The sequence below is a fragment of the Epinephelus moara genome, chromosome 5 (assembly GCF_006386435.1).
Source record: "Epinephelus moara isolate mb chromosome 5, YSFRI_EMoa_1.0, whole genome shotgun sequence".
NCBI lineage: Eukaryota > Metazoa > Chordata > Actinopteri > Perciformes > Serranidae > Epinephelus > Epinephelus moara.
The window spans coordinates 44,125,408-44,145,141 of record NC_065510.1 but is presented as its reverse complement, the minus strand read 5'-3'; the positions used below and the strand labels follow the sequence as shown (position 1 = coordinate 44,145,141).

Sequence of the window (19,734 nt, the reverse complement as noted above, 5' to 3'; positions counted from 1 at the left end):
ATTATTGCCTACTTACATGGATGTTGAAGGCCACCATTAATTAAGAATAATGAGAACTTGTTAATCTTTTCCAGAACGAAATGCTTTCTCAAGTCTTCCGGAAAGACCAGATAGAATTTCTTGAAAATAGGTATGAGTATGTGTGTGTGTGTTTGTGTGTGTTTATGTGTGTAAATATAAATAGTCTCATGAGTCCATTCTGAGTTGACAGGCTTGATCCCACCTGGCCAGCTAACACTCACAAGTGGTCCACTGACACAATTTCCAGCTGTCTTGCACTCAGGTTAGCTGTTGGACAGGATGGATATGAGTATGTGTGGAAAGGTACCATTACTAAATGGCTATACATATTGTGAGAAATGAAATATTAAGCATAATTATGCAAATGAACTTTTGTAAATGTTTGTGTTTAATCTTCCAAGACATGAACTCCCCAATACCATCATACAGAACAATTACACGATGACTGGAGGGACTTCCATTTCCACCTGGTATCCAGCTGGACATCTTGGATTTGATGTCAGTAAAACTGAAGTCCCTTCCCAGTCATGCCCAGATGTTTGATCTCAAGGTATGCATGTGCTGTTATTTTCAATCACTTGAAAACAATCTCTTAACTCTCATACAACTAAACAGTTTTTGTTTGTGTTTTGCTTTTTGTGTTTTTTGTCGTTGTCTAATGCATATGCTTCAGATGGATGAAATGTCTATAGCTCCAGGCCTGCAATACAAACCAGCCACCAAGACAGTGTTAGGAGCAGTAACCATGCCTCCTACTCCAGACAAGCATGGCAAAAAACTTCTCACTTGCATGCTAACAAGCCTTACTGTCCATTACAAGCAAGTGGTGGCATATCATTTCACTGGGTCCGCTGTATGTGGATCTGAACTGTGGAGGCTAGTGCATGCAATTGTCATGGCTTGTGGGGAGCGAGGTATCAGAGTGGTCGCTGTGGTAAGATTAAAAGTATTATATTACTGAGTAAAATGTCAAAAATACGATTAAACCTCCTTTTATTTGTACAGTTCTTGAAATATTTTTTGTAGTGCACTGACATGGACTCAAGCAATCAGGCTATGTGGCGGGCTGCTGGCCTTCAGGGGGGAGAGGCCATGGATAAATCATACATACAGCATCCATTCTACCAAGGAGGGTTCCTGTTTTTTGCACCCAATACCCCTCATCTCCTCAAAGCCATGAAAACGGCCCTGTGCAACCACAGCTTCCACCTGCCAGCCAGTGATGTGGAGAACCATCACTTGCCACACAACATGGTGAGCAACATGCAGAATATTTTATTTGTTGTAATCAATCACTTCACACATTTGACATTTCTTTATTCTGCGTTTGCTGTCCAAAGGTGACTCTCAGGCCTATTCAGAAGGTGATTGAGATACAGGAGCACTCCACTGAAAAATTGGTGCCTGGACTCACTGCAAGTTCCATCTCAACCAAACAGAGCTTTGAGAAGATGAAGGTATGGAAATTAATACTAAATATGACTGGTTAATTACCAGATGTAGTGTACACCATCCTGACTTAAATCAGTACTTCTTGTAGTATTTTGGTCCTGTGAGTATTTTGGACTTAGATGCAGCATTTTGAATCCCATCTTCTATTTCCTTGCAAAGTTTAACTGTTAACATTTCCCATATGTCTATTTGTTTGTACTGTAGGTCGCCCCTGCATGCAAGGTGTTTTCCAAGTCAATGTCCTCTGCCATCAGACTTCTCATAGCATGTGACTTGCTGCCCAGAGAGGATGAGACCACAGCATGGTTTGTGGAACTGTTCAATGACTGGTTTGACCTTATGACCTCTGGCTGTCCCTGCAATGGTAAGCCTATCATAAGTAAGAGCACAACCTTAAGTGGGATTTTTGCAATGTAGTACCTTAATTTTTATTTGACCATTTATATTTCTGGGACTCACTGTGGTATGACACTGCAATACACATTACTTCTAATATTCCTGCCTTATTCTGTGGAAAATAACTGATGTAAGGATAGGCATTGTGTTTCCACATAGTTATGTGAAACATGATGGAAGTTGTGATCTTGGTTGTGTAATTGTACTCCCCTTGTGTTGCAGCATTGTCTTCTCCACAAAAGAGCACCACAGCAGAGGCTAAACTCAACAGGCTACAGGAGTTCCTCTTCACATGGACAAACACCACCTTCAGGTCTGTGAAAAGTGGGGTTCTGAGCCACTGGAAACCAAGCCACACAGGTGTTCGGATGGCAACATCCACTGTGTTGGTGCTTGCTGGTTCCCTTATCTTCCCGTCTGTCATGTGTCAACATCTACAGCATGTCCCTGCATCATTCGTACCCCCAAACCCAAACTGGGTGTCACACCTCGTGGGCACTGGTTCCCTTAATATGTCCTTCTTTCTCACTGGGCGAGTGTAAACTGATGCAAATGAGAACCTGCACTCACAGCTGAGATGCAACAACAACATGCATCCTCAAGCTAAACAGTGTCGTGCACGTCTTAAGCTGATAACACTAACCTATTTTGAGAAGTGTGGCACTGATGATCGTGCTACTCTAACTGAGTACAGTGACCACATGAGAAAGAAAAAGGAAGGACTTAGGGAACCAGTGGAGATCCCCAAGGCTTGTTTAGCCAACTCAGTACCCCCACTGCCATTTATCACAACCCAAACATTATACTATCTCACAGGTTGGGCCATATTTAAAGAACTGAGACGAAGCTCATGTGAGATCTGCAGTGACTTCTGTCTGTCAACTGTTCAGAGCTCTAGCTCCACAGACCACAGCTATGCCACAACACACAGTGATGACCCATCTTTGTTGACCATAATCCAAAGCAGAGGTGGTCTGAAACATCCCAGCAAGCGCATGCATGACTACCATCTTTCCCTGTATGAATTAATGCAGACGTCTGTGTCAGCCTTGTTAAAACCTGATGACCTCATTGGTCAAGTGATGGTCACTCTCGACAGACAGATTGAATGGCTTCCTGTCTGCCACAGAATCTCCAGGAGAGTGGTTAAAAGGTTGGCAATGTTAAGGCTTCATATGCTGGTCAATTGGACATCAGCTGGGTCTGTGGAAGTACAGCATGACAGCAAGTCGGCCAAAAGAGCCACATCATTTGGTTAATAGTGTACAATTGTGTTCCTGGGTCCACATTTGGCATATTTTTTATTTTATTTTTAAGTTGACTCATTTAGGCAGTGGATACACCAGTCAAGCAGCTGGTTGACTTGCCCTTAGGGTAACTGTAGGCATCAACAAAGTAGTGAAACTGAACTGAAAACTTGGTTGCACATGGTAGCTAATGTTCTTTTTTGCTATCATTGTGCAAATAACACACCTTTGCCTTTTAATATACTTTGTTCACTGTTGTCTTTGTTCTCTATAGACTTTAAGACAGCCAGACTACAGCACAAATTTAACAGGAGCTCGTGATTACCACTAATCCTTAGCCATATTTTATGTGTAACCCTTCACCATAACATACCACTAGGGTTTCTATCAGTACAAATAGAACATTTTTCACACATAAAAAGTACAAAGATGTTGAAATCTATGCATATCCTGCCATCATAACTTGGCTCTCAGAATTCACCAGATTGATGCCTTTAAATTATACAAAATTTTTCTTCTTTAGTAAGAATTATGAAAAAATCTGACGTAGTTGACAGAAACTGAGGACACAACGTTGATAGGCAGAATTTTAAGGAAAATACTGTTTGATGTTCACTTTAGGCATTGTTTTATAAATATAGAACCATTCTTTTTTTTAATTTTATATATATATATATATATATATATATATATATATATATCCAGTCTCTCAAGGAATCCATAAGGGTTCAGATAAATAGTTTGATCATATTTCCAATCTTTGCTGAGCAACAGTTACATGTATAGGAAATAAAGGTCTGTCCCATTTGGACACATATCCCAAATATAAGCCAGTTAAGTTCATTGATTTAAGCAAATAATAGCCTGGGCTACTAATTTAAGTTTTTTTATATTTTATACTTATCTTCTTTTTTTTTTAATGAAGCCTCCAAGAGGAGAAATATTTTGTGACAAGGTGACAATAAACATCTTGAATCTACAAGATCATAATCAGCTTATTAGCCATAAGACACAAAGTCTGTCTTTCAAGATAAAAAGAACGTTTTTAGCCAGATGGCGTTTTCTTGATTCAGTGTTGGAATCTTCAGAATGATATGTACACAAGTCGATTTGTAGGCCTAACATGTTAAACTCATCTTGCATGAATTGAAATTATATTTTTCACCTGGTTGTTCACATTTATAAAGCCTCCATGAAACAACATGGTAAGAATGCACCGAGTGAATTATCTGAGATAATAATAATAATATTAAATATTAAAAATAATCTTTACTTAAGGAGCACTTTCCAAGATCTGCATTACAAAGTGCTTCGCAAAGGCAGCAAAATAAAACAGCCAAGTCATCAGATGTGCTTTTAGTAGTCCATCTTTGGGACACTGTTGTTTCAACATGGCAGACCCATGTCAAATCCACTATTGCTTGATCATGAAGCCTAGTATAAGTGCAGTCGGCTTCTCTTAGATCCACCTTTTTCATTTCCTAAATCCTCATGACGTTTTACATCAAGGTCAGGGAAAATGGTTAGGAAAGGAGTTCAGCGTTACACCTGCTCAACATCAGCAAGTTAGCATTGTTACTGTGAACATGTTTGCAGGCTAACAGTGACTGTTTATGTAAATGCAGCACAATCTCACAATTGAGTTTGTAATGTCCTTTATTGAAAGCTCTCTCTGCAGGTTGAATGGTACACAGGTAATAACAGACAACAGCTAAGTATGAACTTGGTTTCGGATGAGTATGCACAGTCTTTAGTCCTTGAGTTGAGCTGACTTAGTGGGTGGGCGTAGGTGAGCTCACGTTCACAGGATACAGTTTGATAATAGACATGTGAGCAGAAAGTGAGCTGGTGGGCAAAACTCACTATCAACAGTTCAGAGTTCAGTGGGGGAATCCAGGGAACAGGGAGCTGGCAGGTATTTTCACGAAGACAATCTGGCAACGAGTGAACCAGGGCTGCTTATGTACTACTGACTTGATGATGAGACTTGGTGAGATCCAGCTGGGAGCAACAGGTGTGAATAATACTGCTGATGAGAAGGTGTGGCCAGGTGGGGAAAGAGACATAGGTAGGGTGTGTGGAAACTCCCACAGCAGCAGCAAAGCATCAGAGCAGACTGTGACTGAATGTCATATTTCCCGATTAAGATATGCCGGTGTTATTCCATTCTTTGTACATATATACAACACATTCAGAACATGCCTCTCAACCAGTTTTTTTTTTTTTTTCAGCAGTTTGTGACATGCGGCCTCTTGTCTTGTTTACAGTTGGCTCTGTGCGTTGTCATGGATACGAAGGAGAACCACTACTTTCAAACATTATGAGAGACTTGAATACCAACGGGTTTTTGGATATGCATAAATATCACTACACCAACCTTCAAAAGAAGGTGGTTGTTGAAATGGAAGAGAATGGGTTATGTTTGCATGGTTGAACAAATCTGCTACTGGTGGGAAAAATCCTTTTTTGATCCATTAGAAGCACACTGGCACAAGCATCTCCAGCCATTTCACTTTCTCATGTTTTGGCATGATAAGCGACATGTACAATCAGCACAGTTTCAAGGTGGGCACCCACGATTATTGTCATCAATTCAGTATCTGACCAAATGTTTCCCCTTCTGTTCCTGAGATATTACGTTAAGTAATGGCCAGAAAAGTGTTTTTGCACAGCATTATGTCACAGTCACTTCATCATTTGTCAGTATTTCATCCTGTTGGACATTTGTGTGAAATTTTGTTATAATTAGCATATAAATTCTTGAGTTATGGCCAAAAACATGTTGTTGTTTTTTTGTTTAGATTATTTATTATATTATTATACTTTTTGCCTTTAATGCATAGCAAAAACAAGTTTTGTGAGGTCGCACTGACCTTGACCTTTGACCACCAAATTCTGATCAGTTCATCATTAAGTCCAAGTGGACATTTGTGCCACATTTGAGGAAACTCCTTCAAGGCTTTCTTTAGATATATTTTGTGTATTTTGTGCCAGTATGAATCTTTAGCTCACAGCACAGCTCTGAAGTAGAAACACTAGCATTTCAGTGTATTTTTGAATCTTGTTTATTGTTGTGTTGTAGATGATTTTATGAAAAACAATGCATCACTCCAAATATTAGTCACCATGTTATTCCTGAGGCCACTGTTTACCAAAATGTAATTAACTATACTTAAACATAAACATACATTTATATTCAACTTCAGGAAATAGCATGTTTTACTCCTACCATGAGATACAATAACAGACATGTGTCTGAGCTTCTGATAATAGCTCCAGCTAGGTTGTTTTCTCTAAGAAATGTGCATAAATTAAGGGGTTGAAAATAAACAAAGACAGAAGAACAAATATAGCCAAGGCTGCTTACACTGTTCATATCCAGCAAGACCAAGCTCTCTAAAAATGACTCCATCAAAACACTTCACCCTGAGGATAAACTCAGAAAATCAATTCCTCATTCCATTTTCTCTGGCTTGCAGTTCTTTCTTTCCAGATAAGTGCTCTTTTTAAAATGAAACTAGTTTGTATGTTACACAATATGTTTTCTACTTGATAAAGCACAGAAGCAGCAGCTGCTCTGCCCTCTGTAATTATTGGCAGATTGGTAAATATGAGCCACATACTGTGCAGCATAAGAAAAACAAAATGTTGTTGTTGTATCCTGAGTTGTAGTCATGTTTTGTCCTGTGTGTGTGCTACCTTTAAAGGCTGTTCTGCAACCTTTCTTTTGGATCACTGCTGTGATTATATTATGAACAGGTAATTAAAGTAAAGTTTATGCAAGGGCAATGCTTTTGTTCAGTGGAGTATGTAAGAATTACATTATGTATAAGTATCTGTTGAAAAAATCTATGAATGGAGTCATGAGCACAGCAGCATCCAGGACATCTTCTGTTTATCCGTCATCTGTCCACTATCTCCCCTCATTGCTCCTTCTCTCTCCTCTCTCACCCTCCCTCACGCTCTTCCCTCATTCCCTCCTTCACATGAGGGTTCTCCCATCTACGGTGGTGACCCTCAGCCCCTCTCCTCCTGGCTACCGGTGAGTCAGCTCCCTGGACCCCTGCGTCTTGGCCTCCTTCCTCCCTGTCCTCTGCTCCCATCTCCTCCGGCACATGCTCTCCGTCCTCCCTCTCTTCCTTGTCATCCTCCTCACTTCTCTCTGAGTCTGACTCATCTGAGTTGTCCTCTTCCAGGTAGCGGTAGCCTTTGACCTGAGGACACAAACAATCTATTATACTGATGACTGAGGAGAAAGAGTGAGTCGGTCTTCAGTCAAAATGTGTTTGCTCATCTTTTAGTCACCAGTAAAAAGTTTTAATATAAAGCTCTGACTATAATAAGACTTTACTGATTCTCACACAGCTGAAGGAGTTTTTCAATAAAAGGCTGGTAGAGTGTAGGACATATCACTGTTTGCAGGAAATAAAATCTCAACATGAACCAGATCTCTGTGAAGAGATCCATGTAGTCCCTTCTGTCTATACCCAACAGCAGTAGATAAGGCACCAAGCTCAAATGTAAAATAAATCAGATAAAGGATGACGTGACATTACTTGTTTCTTTCATATAACACGCCACCTAAAACTTAGTTCTGCTGCTAGTCAACAGTTGAAACCTTGTTTTAATCAATATGCAAGGTATATTAAACTACAGGTAACCATAGCAACAGAACTTTTAATTTCTGTAGACTAAACCGTAGATTCAAAATGACCTCAAACACATTTTAAACTAAAATTATTGGCTCATGGTTGTATGCACCTGCGAATCAAACAAGTTGCAGTTACAGTTTACATCCATGTCTGTCCAGACTCATATGACAGTTTACAATGCTTCAAATACTGATGTTGCTGCAAACAACCTACATATTCAAAAACTTGAATGTTTCACACATCTTCCCTCGGAAGATCTATACAATCAACACAGTTTCAAGATTAGTGTCACCTATTCAGTATCTGACCAAATGTCTCCCCTTCTGTTCCTGAGATATGACATTGAATGACGGCCAGAAAAGTGTTTGTGAAGAACATGACGATGTCACAGTAAAGTTGACCTTTGACCTTTTGGATATGAAATGTCATCACTTCATTATGTCATCCTATTAGACATTTGTGTGAAATTTTGTCATAAATAGTATATGGAGTTATGGGCAAACACATGTTTCTTGGGTCACAGTGACCTTGATCTTGACCTTTGACCACCAAATTCTAATCAGATTATCCTCAAATCAAAGTGGACGAATGTCTTAAATTTGAGGAAATTTCCTCAAGGTGTTCTTTAAAAACCACATTCACAAGAATGAAATGGACGCAAGGTCTGAGTGACTTTGACCTTTGCATATAAAATGTCATTATCACTTCGTCATTTTTTGTGAAATCATTTATGTAAGATTTTATCATAATTAGCGTATGAATTCTTGAGTTATGGTTAAAACATGTTTTGTCAGGTCACAATGACCTTGACCTTTGAACTTTGGCCACCAAAAAACATAATGCCACTGGCTATGGCTATCGCCGGCATGGAGGCATAAAAATGGATAATGATTTAATAACCAGCTTCTTTTTAAGCCTTGTTAAGTGACTGTCATATAGATGTGATACTACACCGAGGTGTACTGATGTATAAAAAATATTTATTTTCGTCAGGACACCTTTTGAAGACTCCAAGACTCCACTTGGAATAATAACTTGTGTCTGATGTTTCTAAACAAAATAAATAAATAAATAAATAAAAAAGTAGTTACCTCCTTAGAAATATTCTCAGAATTACATGTACTCTTTCTTCCTTACTAAAAAGTCCAGAGTCAATCAATCTATCTCCTACATCACTGTGAAGTCCATTCTCAGTGTATGTGCACTGGAGGTGTAAAATCTCCACATCACAAGTTGCATAGTTGACCATGATTAGCTCCAAACCTGTAAAATCCTGCTCATACGTACACATCTCAAATTGAGATTTAAGGCAAGCACACACAAGCTTTCTCCCCTCAGCAGATGAATGTGAAACATCCAGATGATGTAACAATGAGTAAAACATATTTTTCATAGTGGAGAGTGTCTAAGCTTTGATGGCATAAAGGCTTTTTATATTAATACCCACAGGAAACTGGTTTAAAATTAGATATATAAAACAAAACAAATTGGCAAAGGATGCTTTTTTTATGAAATAATGTTGAAAAGAGGAACATAGTAGCACATGCCCAATGACTGTATTATTTATTCTACCACTGTTGGCTTCAATGGACACTGAATTCCGACTTGCAATTTGTTTAGTAAACTACACTAGAATACCTTAGTTTTTAATCTTTGGCTAACAGCATGACTCTGCTAAGGTCAATCAGGCAGTCACATGTGACAGACTGTGACTGGTTACCTTGTGCCGTGGCCGTGGGATGCGAGGCAGTCTGTAAGGCACTTTCATGGACAGCCGACGCTCCATCACCCAGTAACAGTAGCAGGCCAGCAACAAAGTGGCCAGAAGGATGGAGAGTTTGGCCTGAGGAGTTACAAAAATGGGTGAAGAACAGAAAAGGGGGCACTTTTCCTTTAAAATGTGAATCCAAATGATGCCTCTTTTCTCAGAGATGTTACTTGAGACAAAATGTCTAAACACACACATCATACCCTCATAGGCAGGTTGGACCACAGGTAGACTATGAAGATGGCGATGGCTTGCCACCAGTGATAGATGGTATAGACAAAGTCCAGACGTTCTTTTTCCTCAGCGTACAGCATACCGAGCAGAGCTGACACACACACACACACACACATATACACACACACAGAGGAGTTCATGCTGACATGTCATGTGTGAACAAAGTTAGTGCAGAGTGCGTACAAACATCTCAACCATAGCCGTTACTCACTGCTGACTCCTGTCTTGTTCAGGGCTGTGCCAAGTCCCCACAGCACAGAGATTACCAGCAGAGGGCCCTCATACACATCTGGCTTGTTAGCAGGTAGAGACAATGCCAGGAGAGCCACCAGCAGCACCCCATGCACAGTAGCACCCCCCGCCAGACACACCCAGCGCTGGAGGCGTAGGAGGCAAAGGGAGAGGGAGGAAAAGATGGAGCAGGAGAGGCCATAGACGACTATGAGAAGCCACAGTTTTTTCAGGCCCAAAACACAGACTCCATAGGACTGTGGACAGGGAGAAAATAATTAGATGAAACATATATATTTTATATATTTCCTATCTCTATGACTATAATCTGTCTGCTCCTGAATGTGCTTAGGATCTGTTTGTTTATTTTGCATTTCAGATTGCCCAAGGACACTAACAGAAAATAGCTGCAAGCAGTAATTCTGGGGTTCAAGCTAGCATGGGCCGTCTCTGACAGTTTACGACACCTACGTTAAAGATAACTTACAGGTTATATAATGATCGGACAAAGGCTCATTCATTTAGGACCAAATGTGTGCCGGGTTCTGCGCTTCTGCAGCAATGCCGTAACCCCCTATTGGTCATTTGCAAGCACATTTTGGGTACATGTTTCAATATCTTCATTAAAATGATCCACCAAGTTTGATGATGATGAACACATTGTCAATGATTTATGGCCAGGCAAGTGAACATGTTTGGAACTGGTGGTGCCCCTGTTGAGAGATTTCAAAATACTTTAACAAACGTGATTCAACATTATTATTTAACATATCGTGCAAGTTTTGTAATGATCAGCCAATTTCTGATATACAGTCACATTTGTGTTGTGCCACATCCACTTTTTGCATTTTTGTTGCCTCCTATTGGTCAATTTGAATAAAACTTTCAAGGTGTGTTGCTGTTACCTCTTTACATATATTCTGGAAGTTTTGTGATGATTGGCTCAACGGTTATGGAGTTAGGTCTAGTCATGTGTTAAGCCACGCTCCCTCTAAAGTTCATTGGTCAATAGCTTCAAAATGCAATGAAATATCAGCAAGCTTTTGATTAATTTTGATAAAATTGGTCCAGCGATGATTCACAGAAAATTTGGTACAAATCAGACCTATGGTTTAGAAGGACATGTCAGTGTGTTTTTCAAAAAATTCAAAATGGCCGTAATGGTTCGTGAGGCTTTTTGCAAGAGCACACTGAGCTGGACAAGTGTGCCAAATTTCAACTCAATGCAACTTACAGTGTGAGGGGCAAGGCCTTTCTAAAATTGGAATTCCACCCATCCCCATCTGGCCAATTGGCATCATACATCTTGAGTAGCATTTGCACACAGCTTCCGATCAATGGTGAAAATTTCATGCGTCTACAATGCACCATCTCACAAAAATGTGTGAAAATATTTCTAAATAATAATAATAATAATAAATCAGCAGAAAACACTAGGGTTTCAGCCCTTCAAGCTTGAACTGCTAATTAAAGAATGCAAGCTATTCTATTGTTCAAAAAGCCTTATTGACAGCACTGTACCAGGGAGAATCCTGTGACAGCAAACAGCACTTCAAAGCCACTGTAGATGAAGAAGGGGCAGAGCAATCGTAGACGGTAGTCTCTCAGGTGTTTAAAAGGCAGCTGGAAGATGTTTCCCCAGCCGATACTGCGAAGGTCAATCTCTTCTGTTGGGCGGTAGGCAGCACCACACAGCACAAGGAACTGTGGGTAGAAGCACACAGCAGTCTATTAAATTGGATCATTTTGAATGATTGCTTTGGTTTGTACGTGCTATGCTTTGAAAAATAAGGCAATTCTTTCCAGCCTATTGTAGGACAAAATAACTTCTTGCAAACACAGCACTGAATAAACCTTGTATCCCACTTAAGCCCTGCAACTTCCACTAGAAAGCCAGCTGGTATAAATACATGGGCCTATCCAACAACACAATTTTTTTCTGTACATTTACAACCATCCAATCCTCAAGCCAGCCTTCTAAACTGCTCTAACTTGTATTAGAGATGTCCGATCACGTTATTTTTACAAAATCGGTATCAGTAATAAAAGATCGGAGGAATCAAAACAACAAAAATGGCCAGGTTTTTCATCTATGTTGTTCATTGTTGCCTCCGCTTTCCAATGTATAAAGATATAGGCCTATTTTGTTTGTTGAAGACAAGAAGAAGATATTGAATTTGTTTACATTTTGTGCTGCTGAACCACTGATATGCTTTTTGGATACTATTTAAATAAAAAATAAACCTTATGGGACAACTTGGATGCATTCTTTTTTTCTTTCTTTCTTAATGCTTTGCAAAGTATCGGATCAGACTCGGTATCGGACTCGGTTTCAAAATAAAGGACTCGGTATCAGATCGGATGCAAAAAAAAAATGTGACCAGGACATCCCTAACTTGTATGAAGGTATGGATCTGAGGTTTTTTTTCTGTGCAATAGGGATCAAACTATTACCTGTTTCACAATAAACCACCGTTAAATTTCCAACAATTAGTATTACTGTTTCAAATTTAACTATCAATAAAACCATGTATGATTTCCTCGCTTTAAAAAACTCATGGTAAATACTGTCCAGCAACAACCAAAGTTAACAACAGTCTTCCAGACACAGGGGCAGCATGCAGTGTGGGTTTGTTTTGCTTTTTCCTTGTTTACAGAGTGGGTGTGCAGCAGGCAACCCCAGTGATGCTACTGGTCCTTGTTCTCATCTCTCTCAGTGACATACATACTGATAAAGCATTTCATTTTCTTTAACATTGATGTACATTATATATGGTTGTCCTATGTTTCAGTGTGTGTATCAGTACTTTATGGACACTTTCAGCACATTTTAATTCCACCGTGATAATACTGATAACTGAGATAATGTGGATCATTATGATCAGAATATGAAATTTCATAATGTTTCATCTCTGGTGCATTACCACTTTGATAGCTCTGAGGTAGAGCGGTTCGTCCACTGAATGGAAGATTGGTGGTTTGATCCTCAGCTCCTCCAGTCTGCACGTCATTGTATCGTTGGTTAAGATACTGAACCCCCAGTACCAGGAGACACCACGTATGGTAGCTTCGGCCACCAGTGTATGAATGTGTGTGTGAATGGATGACTGTGGCATGTGGTGTAAGAGCACTAAAAATGGTCAGAAGACTAGAAAGGCACTATAAAAAGCAAGTCCATTCACCATTACACTCTAAAATTCACTTGTTATAATTTCAGATGAATAGTAGGAGTAGTAAAAGTGTTAACTAATACATATTACCAACTTCCCCAGTTTATTAATTACATTAAGACAATATTTTTTAAGTTACGTTTAAGTTTTCAGAAATTGTACGTTTAAATATGCAAGTGAGGTGTTATCTTGTTAATTATGTGCTGATTTGAATACGTTTCTAGAACAAATATCTGAACATTGGATAAAGCCAGGTTCAAAATCCTTGTTTCAATTTGAATTCATGTTAGAGTCAAAGGTTTTCACAGAGGGAATTTAAGGTTATTTTTTGTAATCACTCCATTAATCAGAAAATACTGTAAACAGCCATAAAAATCCATTTTCACCATGTTATTAGGAATAAAATGTTGTATAAATCAAGTTATTAATGAAATATGAACAAACCTGTCTGTAAAAACCTTCAGAATATAGATAGGATTAAACTGTAAAGTCTGGTGGATGTATGTGGCTCAGAGTATGAGAAATAAGTCATTTTGAGAAAGATATGTATTGTAAAATTCCATACATTTTAGACAAAAAAAAGAAGACACTAGGGTGAAACTTCCCCAGCTGATAATAAGGTTTTAAGGTTTCATAAGGTGTTTTTTTTTGTTTGTTTTTTTTATATTGCAAGTTTTCTGAAATTTTATGTTTAAACTTGCAACTGAGGCATTATCTAATTAGGTATCAACTTTTTGCATACATTTACAGGATAGAAATCTGAATTAAAATACATCTTACATGTCTCATCATTTTAGACTTTTTTCCACTACTCAAAAAGAAGACATGTTATGGGTGCAAAATGGCCCGAATTCTCAAAACTGACCAGTGCATGAGAAAATTGTTTTCACACAATTTTTCCTTGTGTGTCTCACCTTAAAAAGAAAAATAGATGAATGAAAGTAATAACGAGGAACACATTACAGTTTTAACTTGGTTTTAGTTTTCTCACATAGTTAAGTATGTATACACTTTTCTTAATAGCTACATTTTTGGTTTGGTTTGATATAATTTTAGGACATACATAGTGACAGAGCATTGCTCAGCAACTTTCATTTTCATTTGTGTGTGTGTGTGTGTGTGTGTGTGTGTGTGTGTCATGGAGTTTGGATCTTACGATGATCATGGCGAGGAAGGCGAAGCCCATGAGAACACTCTCCACCTGGATGAGCAGCATGGAGCGAGGCAGATTGGTGAGCACGGTGGTGTTGAAGCCAGGGATCACTCCACTGATGTTTGCTCCTGTCAGAGAAAGAGGAAGCTTCAGCCATCCCAAGTTAAGCATGACAGGAAAACAATTTCAGCTTTAGCAGAAGTGTTGCACTTCTCTAGTTTCACATCAGCCTTATGAGGCCAACTTGTGCTTCCTTTCAAACCCTGATGCCTTTTAGAGCAAAGAAGAAAACATACATATAAGTCTTGTACATGTACTTCTACTTCATATAAACCTATAAAACTGTTTTTGGTGAAACCATGTGTCTAGGAGAAACCATGAGAAGAAATAAGCAATGCAAGACAGTGAAAACTGAGGAGCCTTTTTTTGGAAACAAAAACTTCACAATACAAGATGTGAATCACAACTGATGCATTTTGAAACACTTTTTAGCTGCTAAGTGCTCCTCTATGTTCACCAGTTAGTTGCTAACGCTGTCTGAGTTTGTGGAACATTCAGAGTAATGAGCAAAAAAATGCTAAAAGACTCCATAGACCTGAGGAGAGCTGCAAATTCAGTTTCAATTTTCTTGCTGACAGTGAGGTACAAAGATTGATACTACTCTCTTGTCTGCACGGTAAATAAAGCTGCCAGTTAGCTTAGCTTAGCATAAAGACTGGAAACAGGAACTGCCCATTGGTTCGACAGCCCATTGGTTCGACAGCCCATTGTTCCGACCATATTAAACTGTTCTGAAGTCCATTCCGAAATCATCATGATGCCCTGTGGTTAAGGTCTGGTTAGGTTTAGGCACAAAAACCACTTGGTTAGGGTCAGGAAAAGATCATGGTGTGGGTTAAAATGAAAAAGAAAGTGACAAACATAAGCCGTGAGCCTGCTCCGACTCAAGCCGGTCGCGGCGCACCATACGCCCGCCGCGAGCCGTTCAGCACCGCGGACAGTCGGACTAATGGGATGTCGAACCAATGGGCTGTCGGACCAATGACATGGACCCACTGGAAACAGGGCTTCAGCAAGCCTTAGAGATTTTGCAAGTCTTTGTGCAAAGCTAAGCAGACCAGCTGTTTGCTTTGGCTTCAAATCTGCCCCTCAGATATGAGTGTTATCAATCTCTCATTTAACTTTTTGCAAGAACGTATTAAAGCATACTTTCAGATACACTACACGATGAATCTGTGTCCTGTATATGTACCGAAAGCAAATACCACCGATTCTGGTTGTGTGGCAATTAAAGTTCTATTCTATTCTATTCTAGTCTATATTTCATTGAATAAAAAGGACTGATTCCTTGTACATTGTTGTCCTGTGCTTGTTTGTCAGTAATCATTCATCAGTGGAGGTGAAGTGACACATGTCTTTACCACAGCCCTTGACATTGTGGAGAATGTGTTTTTCTTCTTGCAGGTGGCTGTTGAGGACAAAACGCATGGGGAACTCCGCAAAGACAAAACTCAGCTGATGAGGAAAAGAGAGAAGACAAAGGGGATCATGCTCATTAGTTTGTGCAGCTGTACAAACTTCTTTTCTGATGTTAAACTCGGCCCACAACATGAAATGAATTGAAGCATTAGTGAACAAAAGATGGCTGAAGTCTCACATGGAATATGATGGAGAAGACTGACTGGAAGACAATGATGTAGCTGTGGCACGCTCCCTTAGGAAGCTTCTTCTGCTCCTGCACATGCTCTTCCTTGTAGTTTACATACTCATAGTACTGCTGAGCCATCCTTCAGGTGTTTGTGTGAGGGGAGAAATTCACAACACATTAATTGAAACAAACATAATTATTGTATACAATCAGGTATGTGTTAATTTGAGGCCTGTGTGGGTGTATATGGATTCACCTGTTCACTCACTATATGTCCACGCAACTTTACACCTTGACATCTGAACTTTGCTCTATGGATATCAAGGGTGCCTAAGAGAGCTTTAGAGTGTGCCTCACGTTTCCATTTTCTGATTCTTTCTGCATTTAACTTCATAAAAGGTTTAAACTTGATACATGGAAAAAAAACAGACCTTGGCTTTCGGGAACTGTGTTTCTAGGTGGCATTGTAACACAAAAACACAGCAATGCTTTACAGAACAACAACAAAAAACAAGAAGTACCACCTTGTATCTGACCAAATGTCTCCCCTGCTGTTCTGACCATGAGTAATGGCCAGAAAACATTATGTTTTCAGTGAAGTTGACCTTTGACCCTCTGGATATGTCATCACTTCATCATTTTATCCTATCAGACATTCATGTGAAATTTTGTCATAATTTGTGTTACAGTGTGAGGTCATGGTGACCTTTCACCACCAAATTATAATCACTTCATTCTTTAGTACAAGGGGTGGTTGTGCCTAATTTAAAAAAGATATATCCCTTCAGATGTTCCTGAGATATCAGATTCACATGAATGGGAGAGATGTCCAGAAAACCTAACATAATGCCACTGGCTGCAGCTGTTTGGGTTGTTTTTTTTAAAAAACTTTAAAATACACAAAATGGCAAATATAACAAATAATATACAGTCCAGGGAGAGGACGAAAACTCAGTGAGCTTATTCATTGCCTCACCTAAAAATGTTGAAATTTTAACACTGTAACAACAAAAGTTGACAGTCATGTACATTTGCTTATCTACGATATTGAAGAAAAATGCAACTGGACGTTGAATCTCCCCCTTTTATTTTTTTTAAAGAGAGACTTTTTACACTTACTTCCATTAAAATGGTTTCAAGTTTCAATTGTATTAATAAAATGTTTGTTCAACCAACAATAACCCTTCAGTTTTCATTCCTTTAAGGCTCATTCTGAAAATAATATAAATTCTGTATTACCATGACACCACAACATTTTCTGAGACGGTTATCTTAATAAAATTGCATACTGTTGCAACCCTGAAACACATTAAAAGTATGCAACTGTGTGTGTGTGTGTGTGTGTGTGTGTGTGTGTGTGTGTGTGTGTGTGTGTGTGTGTGACTGTGTGTATATCCATGTGTGCATGCATGTGAGATTGTGTGTGTGTGTGTGTGTGTGTGTGTGTGTGTGATCAATGTTTATTCTTGTGCACAGGTATCTCTTGAAAATGGGATCATGATCTCAATGAGACTCCCTGTTTAAATAAAATATTAAATAAAAACTAGAATTACCATCCCACCGTTGTATATCTTCACACACCGGTCAAGTCAGACTTACAATTTACATCCATGTCTGTGAAAACATGAATGCTTCACACACATCTTCCCCCTGGCAGCCTGGCAGCACAGAAGATCTATACAATCGGCACAGTTTCAAGATTAGTGTCACCAATTCAGTATCTGACCAAATGTCTCACCTTCTGTTCCTGAGATATGACATAGAATAATGGTCAGAAGTGTTTTATGCAGAACATTATTACAAGTTGACCTTTGACTTTTTGGATATAAAATGTCAGCACTTCATCATTTTATCTTATTAGACATTTGTGTGAAAAATTAGCATAATAATTATTGAGTTATGGCCAGAAACATGTTTTGTGAGGTCACACTGACCATTGACCTCCAACCACCAAATTCTAATCAGTTCATCATTAAGTCCAAGGGAATATTTGTGCCAGATTTAAAGAGGGCATTCTTGAGATATCCCATTCCAGGAATGGGACAGACAGATGGACTTATGGACAGTATAACAGCCAGACAATCCAAAAAAATGCCTTTGGCTATGGCTATCACTGGTGCACAGGCATAGAAAATATTCTGTTAGTTAGGCGAGCCCCATCAGCCCGAAACACCCAATGACCCCGGTAACATCACTGAAGATGTGTCCAGGTTGCACCACAAGGTATATCTAAGTACTAGTTGTTTGTCTCACTCAGTACATATCATGGTCACAATTTTATAATAATCAATTCAAGAGACATATTTGATTTTGTTGTGAGTTTATTTTAAAAAAGAAAATTAGCCAATATGTGGTTCAGTTTTTTTTCTGTTTAAAAATTTCTTAAAAATCCACTAATTGCTAATCATCAGTTTTTGAATATCTTCACTGGTTAAATGGGGAGAAAAGTACCTAAGTAATATATTTAGAAACATCTATTGATTAAAACCTGTAATCTCTATTTTTAGGGACCGAGTCCGTAGGCAGCCGACTCCTCTCAGAGGAGTCTTCGCCGAAGGCAAGGACCCTATTGTTTTTGGTGCGTTTATTATTCTTTATTCTTTCTCCCGCCCCCTCTTTGAGGCCAATTCTGACCCCCTAAACATGCTCAAAAACTCACCAAAATTGGCACGCATGTCAGACCTGGCATTTTATAAAATGATAAATGCGCTCTCTAGCACCACCTAGGCACACTAAAATGCCCACTATGGCCCATAGGAATGTTGTAGAAAGATGAAGCCACATACAGGGCACACACCTTATCATCTACATCATCACGCTAATTTGAATGCATTTTCTGGAACTTTGAGGTGCAGTGGAAACGGAAACCATACAGATTACCGGGAATTCTTTTACCCAGGTAAATAAATTCCTGGTAATAAAAGTTCCTGGAAATGTTGGTGGAAAAGTGGCTAATGACACGGAATGTTGGGAGCTAGAGTGGAGGGGGCTCTAAAATCGTCTTAAAGATTTATCTTAAACTCGCTGCCATTGCCACAATTGTCACTCTACATACACAATTATACTAAAAAACGTAGGAAAATTTGTCCTGGTCACAACAATGTCTCCCTGGAATCTCTCACACTTACACATTTGGCTCAGTGGGCTCCAAAGCGAAGGGAGCGGCGTTTTTTTCCTCATTCACCCCTATGCAAACTGTAAACTGAGAGGAGAAAATTCTCAAAACAGCTGAGGGCCGACACATCTCTAATTCGCGACCAAGATCACATTTTTGACACCACAAACATAACAAACATACGTGTATCTCTCTGGTGGTATGCTCAGATTGACGACTGGACTCACGGTTTGGGAATGAGAGGGAGGAGTTTGAGAAATTTTCAACCCATGGGGGTTAGGGCCTGCTGTCTGCTCTACTCTCTACTCTCCTCTCTCTGCCTTTCTGCTGTGCCTGCCGCTCATTAATCACCATGACAACAGCTACACTTGCACAAAAACACAGGCCTGTTGCAGTGTGCATGTCTCACAAGCCCCTTTTATACTGCCAGATTTTCCACGAATGTTGGGCCACTTTGCCGGCAACCTTCGAGCATTTAGACACACAGAGCCGGACTGGCGAGTTGATCCAAGGTGCCCAGTTTTCTGTCTCGTAGGGTAGACATATTGGCGGAACCCTTTTAGTTTAAACAGAACAGGGCAGCCTTCCACAACGGGAGGGGCTGTTGAAGACTTGTGGGAGGAGCTGTTGATGACGCCACATTTTTT

The 19,734-nt window shown here is 39.4% G+C and overlaps 1 protein-coding gene and 1 long non-coding RNA gene across 2 annotated transcripts in view; one reads left to right on the top strand and one right to left on the bottom strand.

The window, feature by feature from the left end:
- Positions 1 to 19,734, top strand: part of LOC126390157 (uncharacterized) — a 698,278-nt gene that overhangs the window by 444,897 nt on the left and 233,647 nt on the right. The window lies entirely within an intron of this gene.
- The window catches only part of unc93b1 (unc-93 homolog B1, TLR signaling regulator), a 19,760-nt gene continuing 6,191 nt past the window's right edge, over positions 6,166 to 19,734 (bottom strand). Inside the window, exons 6-13 of the mRNA XM_050044273.1 lie at positions 15,982 to 16,111; positions 15,746 to 15,839; positions 14,328 to 14,452; positions 11,523 to 11,705; positions 9,982 to 10,258; positions 9,740 to 9,861; positions 9,489 to 9,611; positions 6,166 to 7,330 (exon numbers count right to left, since the gene is read on the bottom strand). Coding sequence (XP_049900230.1) covers positions 7,064 to 7,330; positions 9,489 to 9,611; positions 9,740 to 9,861; positions 9,982 to 10,258; positions 11,523 to 11,705; positions 14,328 to 14,452; positions 15,746 to 15,839; positions 15,982 to 16,111 — 1,321 coding nt within the window. The 3' untranslated portion in view covers positions 6,166 to 7,063. The remainder of the gene's footprint in view (positions 7,331 to 9,488; positions 9,612 to 9,739; positions 9,862 to 9,981; positions 10,259 to 11,522; positions 11,706 to 14,327; positions 14,453 to 15,745; positions 15,840 to 15,981; positions 16,112 to 19,734) is intronic.